Consider the following 13,242-nt stretch of genomic DNA (forward strand, 5'->3'; position numbering starts at 1 on the left):
TAGAATTCACCAGGAAAGATATTTAAACCTACACTTTTCTTTGTTGAGATAATTTAACTATCCATTCAATTCCAATTCATTTCATAAATATGAGGCTATGTAGGTCATCTCTTTCTTCTTGAGTGAGCTTTGATAGTCATGTCTGTCAAGGAACTTTTACATTTCATCTAAGTTGTCAAATTTACTGGCACAAAGTTGTTAGTAATATTTTCTTATTACACTTTGCATACCTATAGAACGTGCAGTAATTTTACCTTCATTCCCAATACTGGTGATTTGTGTCTTTTCATTTTATCCAATCAGTCTGGCTAAGGGTTTTATCAATTTTGTTGATGACAAAGAATCAGCTTTTGATTACACTGATATTTCTCTTCTTTTTCTCTTTGCTATTTCATTGATTTCTACTCTGATTTTTCTTATTTCCTTTCTTTTACTTACTTTGGGTTTCAATCATTTTTTTCTAGTTTTCTAAGGTGATAGCTGGGGTCATTGATTAGAAATTTTTCTGTCTCTCTTCTCTTCTAATATACGCCTACTGTTCTATGAATTTTTCCTAAGTATGTGGCATCCCAGAGATTTCAGTATGCTGTATTCGTTTGCATTCAGCTCAAAATATTTTCTAGTTTCTCTTTTGATTTCTTCTTTGACTCATGGTTTCTTTAGCAGTGCATTATTTAATTTTCAAAATTTTGGGACTTTCAGAAACCTTTCTGTTGTTGATTTATAACTGAATCCCTTTGTAGTCAGATAACATACTTTATATCATTTGAATTCTTATAAATTTATAGAGACTGTTTTTATGGTCCATAACATAGTCTATCTTGGTAAATATTCCATGTGCACTTGAAAAGAATGTGTATTCTGGTGAGTAAAGTATCCTATGAAGATCAATTAAGTCATATCGGTTAATATGTTATTCAAATCTTCTGTTTTCTGATTTCCTCTCTACTTATTCTATCAATTATTGAGAGATGGTTATTAAAATCTCTAACTATAATCATAGATATGTCTATTTCTCCTTGCAGTTCTATCAGTTTTTACCTCAATTATTTTGAGGCTCTGTTATTAGGTGCATAAATACTTAGGGTTTTTATTTCTTCCTGATAAATTGACCCATTATTATTATGAAATTACTTTTTTTATCCCTGGCAATATTCTATGCTCTGAAATCTGCTTTACCTGACATTAGTGAAAGCTCTCTAGCTTTCTTTTAATTACTAGTAGTTTGGTATATCTTTTTCATCCTTTTGCTTTTAACCCACTTGCACTTTAAAGTGTGTTTTGAACACAGTCCTGGGGAAGAGCTTCGAGACAACTGACTAGAGGCACCCAGCACTTGCCTCCTCCAAAAGAAGGCCTGAAGCAGCCAGGAGATGATCACATGTCAAATAGAGCTTCTGGGAGAGACCACTGGAACTCAGCAGGGGAGTGACAGGGAACCTCGGAGGCATGAAAGAAGAGGGAAGCAAAGCATCTGGCCCAGTCAGGATCAGGACCAGCTTGAAGTCAGGAGATACTCCCCAATGCAGAGAAAAGCTAAGCAAAAGACTCTCAGCAGTCCGCATTCCTACCCCAAACTCCTGCTATCCTAGCACAGGAGAGCCCCTCAGCTCTCACGGGCCCTGAGTAGAGGGAGCTGCCTGGAGTCCAAGTGACAGAATTGTTCCAGAGAGAAAGTTCACACCAGGTCCCACACACCCTGGAAATCCAAGTGGCTGCAGCACAGAGCCCCCACCAGACTACATGCTGCCCCGGGACCCACCAGCCCCTGCATTGCAGCCGGGTCCCCAGCACTTTAGCCCACACAGTGTCCTACACCCTGGGGAACAGGGTCCAAAGCACACACTCCCCATAGTCTGAGAGTGCCTGCCTGGTGCTGCTGTCACTGACAGCAACCCCTTCCCCACCACCTCACTCCCCTCCTACTCCTCCATCCCCAAACCCACTCCTACCCCCTAAGCAGCAGGGCTGCTGCACACCCACACGTGCCTTCAGGGAGCTAAGGGACCAGCCCACTGGAGCACCTAACCAGGGCCTGGGAATAAGCTGACCCTATCTGCTGCCACCTCCACCCAAGTGCACCATTTGGGGACCTGGAGATTGATCAGCCCTGACCACCCCAGCTGGTGCTTGGGCACACCATTAGGGGACCTAAGGATGGGCCCTCCCCACCCAGAACCACCCCATCAGTGCACCTGTGTGTCACCAGGGGGCCTGGGGAATGATCCATCCCACCCACTACAGTTTGCGCTGGACAGATAGACTTCAACCCAATAATGGTGGGGGACTTCAACACCCCACTTTCAGCATTGGACAGATCACCTAGATGGAAAATCAACACAAAAACATGGATTTAAACTGCCTTTTAGACCAAATGGACATAACATACATTTACAGATCATTTTATCCAACAGCTGCAGAATACACATTCTTTTCATCAGCACATAGAACATTTTCCAGGATAGACAATATGTTAGGATACAAAAAAAAAAAAAAAAACTCAATAAATTAAATAAAAAATCAAAATCATATCATGTATCTTCTCAGGTCACAATTGGAATAAAACTAGAAATCAATAACAAAAGGAACTTTGGAAACTGTCATGCATGGAAATTAAACAACATGCTCCTGGGTGGCCATTAGGTCCATGAAGAAACTAAGAAGAAAATAAAAAAAAATTTTAAATACATGAAAATAGAAACACAACATACCAAAACCTATGGGATACAGTAAAGAAATGCTAAAAGGGAACTTTATTGTAATAAATGCCTACATCAGAAAAGTAGAAAGATTTTAAATAAAAAACCCAATGATGCACCTCATGGAACTAGAAAAACAAGAACAAACCAAACCCAAAATTAGTAGAAATAAAGAAATAATAAAGATCTAAACAGAGACTAAAAAAAAAAAAAAAAAATACAAAGAATCAACAAAAGGAAAAGTTAGTTTTTTGAAAGATAAAATCAATAAACTGCTAGCTAGATTAACCAAGAAAAAAAGGAAGAAGATCCGAATAAATAAAATCAGAAACTATAAAGGAGACCTTACAACTGATACCACAGAAATACAGGATCATCAGAGACTATTATGAACAACTATAAGCTAAAAAATTGGGTAATCTGGAAGAAATGAACAAATTCCCGGACACATCCAACCTACCAAGATTGAACCAGGAAGAAATAGAAAACCTGAACATAACAATGTGAGTATCAAGATTGAATCAATAACAGAAAATATCCTAGTAAAGGAAAGCCTAGGAACAGATGGCTTTACCGCCGAATTTTACCAAACTTATAAGGAAGAACTAACATTAATTCTTCACAAATTATTCCAAAAAGTTGAAGAGGAGGGAATTCATCCTAACTCATTTTACAGTTCCTAAGTAGACTGAGACCATCATTCTTGAACATCCACCATTATAGCATTTATCGTATTCATCTACATGTCAATGTGCATGTGTGTCTGTAAGCTCCTCAAGGGCAAGGACTCTGTCTTTTTAATCTCAAAGCCTGCACAATCCCATTAATGGTAAAAGCCCCAAAATACTACTGAATGGATAAATAGATCATTAAAAGAGTACAACTCAGGCAACTCAGTGTTCATTCATTTAACTGGCATTTATTGAATACCTACTATGTACTATCTGAAAGAATTTCAGACCTAATTCATAATAATTCACTTTTTTAAAATGACCGTCTATTGTTCTCTGGCCATTTTTCTCATTAGCTCTGTTGAATACGACAAATGACCACATAAAGATCTAATATTAAAATAGCACTATAATTGAACTTAGAGAGAAAGCCTCCAATCTGTCCTCATCCTGCAATCTCTGCCTAAACTCTTAAAAGCAGCTCGTTTTCCATGGCTATACATCTGTGTGATGGCTTCCTTTTGACCCTCTCCTTCCCAGCTAATTGAGCTGGCTTGTCTCTGCGAAATAAGTGCATATTCCCAGACTCTGCACCCACTCACGGCCCCACAGGAAAAGCAGAGTGTGTTTTCTTCCCCAATCTGTTTTGTGATTCGTGGTGTCTGAGTGTGAAATCAATCCCTGAAGAATTTGGTCTTGGTCTATTAGAAACAGCAGTTCCCTCAAAGCAAAGGTCACAAGAGTCTCTCCTGATAAGGGAGTCTTTCTGTACCTCCCCCCGATTTCACAAACTCCCTCTTCCACATATTTGTGGGTGGTTACAGTGTTGCAAGAAAGGTATGATTAATAGAAAGATAAAATTTCTTTGCGAAAGCTTGTCACTGAGTCAGGCTGGGCTAGAAGATTAACTTCCAGGGTAAGTGCAAGTTCCTGAGTCTGCTTCTAGTCTCTAGAGCGAAAATGGGAAAATCCATGGAGAGGTGTGAGCAGTACGTGCCTCAGCAGAGAAAGATGGCAATGGAGCTTCTGAGGACCCTCACCAGGGGACAGTGGTAGACGTAAGGCCTCCCCAGGATGTGCAGGACCCAGGAACTTTTGTTTTTGTTTTGTTTTTTGGAGCCCTGTCTATGTGAGCAACTTGATCCATCCTGTATCAGCTTGTCAGACCATTCTGACTCGCCCACCTCATGCCATCCCGAGGAATAAATACCCCACCAGCCGTGGAAAACATCTGCTTACCAGGCCAACATGCCTGAACCGAGGACTGGATTTCAGGATGACCACCCCACATGCATGAGTTCCAGACCTCCCCCTCCTCAAGGCACCTGGTCCACCTCACTCAGGTGACAGGAAGTCAGAGAGCATCCCAAAGGGGAGACACCAGGACTCAAACCCCCACCCAAATGGCACTGGCAGACCAAGCCCTTCTCAGGCACAGAGGGGTACTTTGTATATTTCAGGGAAGAATTTCCAAAGTGCGGGGCCTCCTGAGGCCCTGCCTGCTCAGCTCTAAGGGCGTTTTTGAGAAATGCATTATACAAACATGTCCACAGGATAGGAAGCTGGCCCATTTCACAAGCCCAAGACAGGGCTGGGATGTAGGACCTTCCTACCACACTGCATTGGTATGGTTGGCATAGACTGTCAGCAACTTGAGGGCAGGGCCCACCTTCTGTTGTTTTCAAATCCCCAGTGCATAACACTGAGACAGGCACATTGAATGTTGTCAAATAAAAGTCTTAATTCAAAGCATATTTGTGTTGTATTACACAGAACAGCATCTTAGAGTAATGAATGGTGCCCTGAAATTAGGGTGGAAGGCTTGGCTCAGCCTCTCTGGGTCTCAGTGACCTTGTTTTAAGATGAAGGAAAGAGACAAGAAGGTCCCTCAGGACCTTCCAGCTTTAGATCCTATGACTTGAATGTCCACGACTGGCCCTAATCAGGAAGAGATCAGTGACTTCTTAAGAAGATGAAAGGGCTTTAACGCCATAAACCTAGTTGCCAACGTTTAATTCATGTAGGAAACTATTCATTCCACCATCCGCTACAGGGTTGGAGTCAGGTTGCAGACGCAATAATCACTCTGTAAGTAAGCAGAGCCCATGATACACACCCCCAATATCAGCACTTGTGAGGCCGGGGTGGAATGTTTTTGTTCCCATTCCAAGGTATTTGAGTCCAAGTGCTCTGGAGCACACAGCCTCTGAACCCCCGATGTGAGCCCATGCCCTGGAGACCGCAGAGTCTGATTGTGTTGAATAGAGAGTCACAAAGCCCTTAATGGGGTGGGGGGAAATGAAAACCCAGGGGGCATTCAGTAGCTATTTCGAGAAACAGAAAAATCTGTTCCTTGTAACTTGGATTACCGTTGTCTCCGTGACAAAGTGGCTGAGTCACCCATGCAACCCATTAGCTCTGGCTGAGTCTCCACTCATCTCTCAGCCTCTACCGTCAGATAAAGTGGAATGGTGTGACGGCTGGAGGAAGTCCAGGAGACCTGGCTTCGGGAAGAGACAGTGATTTGGGGGCAGGGAAAGGAGGAGCAGGATAATTTTCCCAGCTCGTGAACTGAGGATGAAATCACCATAAAGAGCAGCCCATGACGAAGGCCCAGTAATCCCGCAGTAGGGCAAAGCTCGGATGCCAGAGAGGCCCTGGCACATCAGACTTTGAAACGAGAAGATCACCTAACACTATTCTGACCACAAGGAGCTGCTAGGACGGACAACAGGAGACTAAGCTGAAAAATTTGCTTATGAAGCTTGCCGAAGACCAAACACATCCATCTCCTCCTGTCGCCGAGGTGTGTGAGTCCAGCTGCTCTGCGGCACACAGCCTCTGGCCCCACAGTCTCACAGCAGCCAGGGCCCAGGGACCCAGAGCCCAAGGAGATCAATCATAACATGGCACCCCTGCTGAGACCTGAGAGGGGACTGAGAGGGTGGGGAGACTAAAGATGCTATCCTCCCTGAGGGTGAGACCAGCCTGGGCCTGAACAGCACACTTCCCGGCTTCCTGTGCCCTTGGGGCAGCCCCAGAGAGAACAAAGGTGAGGGATGAAGGAACCATCTCTCAGTCTTGAGCCCCTCTGACCACTGTGGTGCCATGATCAGAGAACACAGCGGGGCTCAAGAACCAGCCTCTGCTAGGAAGACCCTACCTGTTTCTGATTTACTCTGATATTCACAAGACAGGCCAAGACAGCAGAGTTTAAGTCCTGGGACATACGCTGGTGATAACATCTGATAAGCCAGCTTCAAAGACTGGGTTAGATATTACAGAGTGAGGGTCCAACATGATCAGAGGGGATGAGGCTGGGCTCTGGGAAAGGTCAAGTGAATGGCCACTGGAAATGGTCACTGCTATTACCAAAACCCTCAGGGCCCTCCTGAAAACGAGGGAACGGGGGGACAGCTCCTAGCAGAAAGCGTTGAGACATGGAGTGAGCACAAGCTTTCCTAAGGTCACAAGATGAGTCAGTCGCAGACAAGTAATCTATCTTTGCCTCAATAAATTTTCCTACTTAGTGAGTTTGGACAGCTCAAAGACAGCTTTAGTGCAAATAAACAAGCTTGTCCACAGTTGAACACGCTTGCAAGAGGTAGCACACTCTGGCCCAGGGTCATTTCCTCCTCCCTGTTTCTATAAAAAGCAAGCTCAGAAATTGTAAGCCGCAGCAGAAGCAATTAACAGACCAAATACTGGAAGCCTATTTCAAACAGAAGGCAAAGATTTTGTGTGAATACTGCCCCCAACGTGCCCCTCAAATTCAGCTCCTTCCCTTCTGCCATTCTCAGAAGTGCCCCAGACAACTCTAAATAATTCAGAAGACGCTAAACCTTTCCTTCCCTCCTGTGAGTGAAACTTTGCTTCCTATCAAGCTGACAGCTGCTGCTTCTCAGCCTCTCGGGACGAGTTCTCTCCCAGAAGGCACTTCCGTCCATCCTGCAGTGGAGCTCTGGGTAGACCTGCTGCAGGACTTCCCAGATATGTTTGAACAGGGCAGAACCCTACATGTGGAGCCAGCCTGGGATCAAGGGGGAAAAAGACCATAAATATGAAATACCTAGCATAGTACCTGCTCAGTAAATGCTGGATTTTATTCATTACTACATAGGCAATTCATCAAGAAAACTTTTTAATGAAAGTGTTTCTTTTTAATTTAATTACGAGCCTGCCATCATGAAGATAGGCTCTGGGCTAGGCCCTATGGAGAACAGCAAGATAAATTTAATTTGATTGCTCCCTTTAGGAAGTACAGAATTTAGAGAGGAGACACGCAGGCCAGCATAGTACAGAGTGAAATACAATGCCTGTGTAAGGATAGTGTGGACAAAGGTCTGGAGATCACTGAAGAGAGGAGATTCCTTCTCTCTGGTGAGATGGAGCAGGCAGCACCAGGTGGAGTCTGAAGACTGGTGGGACGTCTGCCGTGGAACAGGGCAGCAATACCTCTCCCTAGGCAGGATAGAACCTAGGGTGGAATAGGGCAAGCCACACTCGGGAATAGTTGGCTGGAAAGAGAGGTGAGAGGAGGAGTGAGAAACAAGGCTGGAAAGGGAAACTAAGGCACATTCTTGATGGCTTTGAAGCCAAAGAAGACCAGTTAGAGGGCTACAGTAGGAGTCCGCATCTGACCGTAACTGCTTGGACCAGAGTGGTGGCCATGAGCAGCAAAGGGAGGAAAGCAGCCGCAGCCAATGCAAGTGCGGGCAGCGTGGTGGGTCGTTGGGAAGTGGAGGAGGCCTGAAATAGCTGCCTGCCCTGGGGTGAGGGCTGGCACAAGGCCACAGAGGGTTAGTGACATTGCTCTACATGTCCCTTCTCCCTAGTAGGTGTGTGTTTGGAGCTTCTGTCATAAATCTTGCCCTGAGTACTATCTGGAGACAGGGCTCCATTGGAGGACAGCTGCACGTCTAATTTTAGGTTCATGCTGGAGAAGTAGGGCAGGTCTAATCTCCACAGGAGGGACGAGTCATAGTGATACAACATGGGGCATCTGCTCCCACAAAGCCATCCCGGAATAACTCTCCATAGCTTGCTAGCATTTGGAGGATGATACCCAGTAGGGCTACCCTGTCCCTGACGTGGCCTTTATTCCCTTCCTGCAAGACCCCTGAAGCTCACAGGCTCAGGCATCCGAGCGGAGTGGAGCAGAATTCATTTGGGCACACGCCTTGGTTGCTATTTTCAGGATGGAGTTCAGGAGAGAAGATGGGACTGGGCAGGAAGTGCTCCCCTTCACGTACTTCCCTGGCCTCTGCATCCTGACCTATGGCAGCAACCAGACACAGCCAGTAGTATTCATACGAATAACAATCAAGAGTGTGATAGCCTGTCAAAGTTCACAAGGTTTTTACACATTATTTTTTTAACACCCACAACAAACCTAGGAGGTAAGACTTGATATTCATGCTTTAAAAAATTTCAAAGTTCAGTCAAGAAAAGTCAAATGACTCGCCAGGACATGATCTAGAAGAGAGTGACAGTGCAGGTCATACAGTTTCAGCACCTTCGTTCCTATCCCGCTGCTGAGGAGTGAGGGTAAGGTAGAAAACAAGGTAGCTTTGGGAAAGAATTCAAAAGCGGAGGGAAAAGATATTTAGCCTTTGAGAGGAAGTAGCCATTCCATCAAGGAGAAAGACTCCCCTATCATTAAGCAAATTGTTCCGTGGATATGAGCCATTTAGACGGTAAAAGAAATTTAAGCAAACTTTAACTGCTTATGATTGTCTTACATATGATGGTTTTAGAAATAAAATGCTGGTAATAGACTGTGTAAGATACTCCAGTGGTGGCTTAAGAGCTGAGGCTCATGTATCAGACACAGTTTAAATCCCAGTTCTTTCACTTAAAACTCAGCGTGTCACTTAACTTCTCTCAGTTTCAATTTCTTTTCCTGTAAAATTGGGGACAGTAATAGCACCTGCCTCACAGAGGAGAGGAGAGGATCAAAGGAGATAATGTATCTTAAGAGCTTAGCACGGTGCAGGGCACCTAATAAACACCACGGTAGTGACAGCCGTATTGTAACGGTTGGAGAAAAAGCCTCTCTTCCGCAGGGTTTGGTTTCAATTTGGCATTTGGCTGAACAAGGGGAACCATCTTGCCCACAATGTACAGGACAAACCAGACATGCAGAAATATGCCTGAGGTCCCCAAAGGGCTCTTTTTGTTGTTGGAAGCACCCCGCTTTCATTAATCCCTGGCGCTTCTTTCCCATTTTCCTCTGGCACCCTGATCAGATCTGCACCTAAATTCAACTCCTTTTGCAGGAGGAAAAGAAAGCAATAAAGATAGCAACTAGTGTGAGTCTCTGAGAAGAGGCCTTCTCTGTTTTGTTGCTTGGTCTGAATGAGGAAGACCATAAAAGCTATCAAGACTCCAGAAGGGCAGGGGCAAGTGCCTTGATAGCCACTGTTGGCTGGAAAGGGCTTCCTAGGAAAGCCCGCCAAACAACATGGCACTCAACCGGCAAGGAAGAGATGACTAAGTAAGACTCGTATGTGGATGGGCCCAGCAGACATCACACAGATTTTCACATAAGATAGGGGAAGCACCCAGACATTCCTGAGCTTCTGAACAGCTGAGTTATGACAGCACCAGATTAGAAGAGGCCTTGTGAATAGGGCAGAAAGATAAAGTTCATGTATTGGTGACCAGAGGACACATTGAGACTGCAAATGTCAGCAGCAAAGGCCTGCACACATGACAAAAATGCGACATGTCCAAGTCATACACATCCAAATGGACATGAGATGAGTGAGGACAAACTATGCTTGTCTGTTGACACCTTGGCACAACCATAGCTTCTCAGAACTTAGATGCCCCGGGAACAGAGGGAGAGGAGGGAAAACCCTGAATGAATCAATGAATCACGAATTTGACTTAGATTCCTGATAAAACACTGACTTATTTTTTTGCTATCTGGCATAAATGGAAGTTTAAGACAGAAATAAAGTATAATTACAAAAAAATAAAGAAATTTAATTTTTTTTTTTTTGTCCCTGAGTTTGTGACTCTGAAGTCTTATACCTACTAGATGAAGGTCCCGTGGTAGGATTTAACTGAATTCCACTTGGCAATAAATTCACACTGCAGAGAAGAGGTTTCCAAAATGAGATATATAGAACACTGACCCATGCTAAAAAAGGTAGTTGCCACAAAAAAAAAGAAAAAAGTTCCCTCACCAAATCAGTTTTGGAACAGAATATACTACATTATCCTGATATCTGGAAATCCCATAACTCTGAGTATCTTAGATATTCTCAATATGTGTTGGCTTTACAAAGGCTCTGAAAAGTCTTATAGTAAAGAAACCTATCTAAATTTGTTCAACCCAGTATTTCCCAATTTATTTGATAAGAGATTTTTTTTTTTCACTGAAATATAATATATTTCACTCTAGCAAATGCTGGTGTAGAGAACTGCAGGTGAGAATGGATGATAATGGCATAACTGTGGTGACCCAAGAGAAAAATAATCAGGTGGAACATGAGCCTAAGATTGATGCTAGGATGCAGAAAATATCATGGCTGGGCATGGAAATGCTACTTGCCAAATGACCCCATATATCTTGGAAATTGTCTGAATTTCTTCTAATATTCTTTCAAGGTCCTAGCTGAGTCACTCCCATAAATGATGGATCTTAATAGTTCTGAATATCTCTAAAGCCTTCATGTCTAACCATCTCCCTTTTTAACTTGGTGATTCACACCACTTCAGCAAGCACAGGCAGAGAGAATAGGCTGAGTTTCATTTTCAATCATAAAAATATACTCAAGTCCAGCACACAACCATGATGGACTATTATAAGGCCCAGATCTCACATCAGAAATTTAACTGGCTGGCTCTTTAGAGACCTGGTCATTTCTGGACTGTCTTTTGAGAAATATACTCATTTATGGTAGATTTGCTGTGAGTAAAACGTCTACACCTGAAGGCTTCAAGCAAACAAACATGGGGTTTTGAGTACGAAAACTGGATTCAAATCTCAGCTGTACCATTTCCTAGCACCACGACCTTGGATAAGGCTCTCTCCAACATTTTAGCTTCCTCTTCTGCAAGTGAGGATGCTAATAAACCCATCAGGGTTGTTGTGAAGATTACAGGAAATGACTCGTGGGGGGGAGAGATGTATGCTGAGAAGGGATACAGTCATATCTCCAAGGGGAAATCATCACTAAACTGAAATGGGAACATCATGAAAATATGTGTGGGGCCATCTCCATCTCTCCGTCTGTTGCAAAGAAGGCGGAAGTACTATGAAGGTGCTCCGTACCTGATTGTTCGGGTGTGCTTTCGGGTATAAGGAGTAACGATCTCAAATATCAGTTCCATTGCTCCATTAATTCCCAGCATGGCTCCCGTGGTGACTGAGAAAGACAAAAGCACAGTAGTTATGGTCACAGGTGGGTGGGTTAAGGCTCAGTACAACTTGGACTGGCTTCTTTAAAACTATAAGGGGCAACCTAATAAACAAGATAGTGCCCTTTCTTTTCCAACTTGGTTACAAGTTCCCTTACAACTCCCACACCTGGATCTCCCACAACTGAGGCAATGACCTGAGTAGGCCTCCTTTACAATGTCAAAGGAAGAATCCATTCTTCCTGCTCAGGGGTAACAAGTCTGGGAACTTTTTGCCTTTTTGCCCAATTGGATGGTTATAAAAACATAGTCGTAGATCTGAAGGATAGAAAGAAATTCAAAAGGGGTGTCTGATCAGATCAATAAAGCCTCTGGATGTCATTCTCATTTCCAAAGAGGCCCCAGCCTCTCTGCAATATCCCCAATACCCCTCTCCACTCAGCTCACCTTGGGAAGAGCTCTGGGCATGTCAAAAGTAAGAGGAATACACAGGAGATGACATGGGGCCAGGCTAGCAGGGGGCAAACATTTCAGTGGGAGAAGGAAAGAGGGTTGTGTCTTCCAAGGTGTGAGTCTCTTCTCTCTTTCCTCTGCTGCACTGGTGTTTTTAAGACAAAGACCTAGGAATGCTTTGTGCTTTGGGCCAACCTTGTCCTGATAAAAGCAAGTAGGAACAAGAGGTCTCAAAGAAGCAAGGGGAGAGAAACAAGAGTGGAGAAACAGGGGTGGCTTATCCTGGCTGGCTCCAAGCCTTGGGGAAGGGAGCTAAATGGAAATCTGGAGGCTTTGATATCATTCATCCCAGTACAGTCCATCAGGTAGAGACTGAAGCTGATGTCTTAGCTATGACAAAGAGTGTACGCTCCTGGAACATCCTCTGTGCATATGTTCCTCCTGAGGCGAGGACAGGCAGTAATTGCCTGGATCAAAATTCAGGGATTTGGCATCCTAGTCCTGCCCATCAATCTTCCACTCTTATGGCTACTAACTCAGTCCTTACTTCTAAATTGGGAAAACATACCAGAGCAAACTCTTGGCGAATAATTCAACAAAATTCTGGCCTTGAGTTAGGGAGGGGATAGTTTTAAGAGCACCAATTCTAACATGGAATACTTTAGGCTTGGAAGTGGGAGAAGATAACAATAAGAAATCCTCGCTGAGTTCACCCTTGCTAGATGCCTGTCCAAGGTTAGGTCTCTGGCAGCTCCGTGCATACCCTCATTGGCCATCTGAGAGCTTCTAAAGGGTTCATTGGCTATCAAAGACCCAGTAGGGTCCCAGCCAACTCCTGAAGATAGAAGCTGTTGAGAAAGCTTCCTGGGACATTCAACAGTGGCTAGCAATTCACTGAAGTGACAGTAAACCACAGGTTTTTTGAACTCGGCTTGCCTCTCATCAGGAAAGTCAATGTATAGAGAGTGACTGCATAATTTTTAAAAATATCTTATGGATCAGTTAGTTGGTACAACAAATGTAGGCTTAGAATATGAGACCAATGGCCA

At 43.9% G+C, this 13,242-nt stretch overlaps 1 protein-coding gene across 1 annotated transcript in view; it reads right to left on the reverse strand.

Annotated features, from left to right (window-relative positions):
• AGBL1 (AGBL carboxypeptidase 1) overlaps positions 1-13,242 on the reverse strand; it is a 439,634-nt gene that overhangs the window by 420,010 nt on the left and 6,382 nt on the right. Inside the window, 1 exon segment of the mRNA XM_069465752.1 lies at positions 11,655-11,748. Coding sequence (XP_069321853.1) covers positions 11,655-11,748 — 94 coding nt within the window.

This window comes from Eulemur rufifrons, chromosome 3 (genome assembly GCF_041146395.1).
Source record: "Eulemur rufifrons isolate Redbay chromosome 3, OSU_ERuf_1, whole genome shotgun sequence".
NCBI lineage: Eukaryota > Metazoa > Chordata > Mammalia > Primates > Lemuridae > Eulemur > Eulemur rufifrons.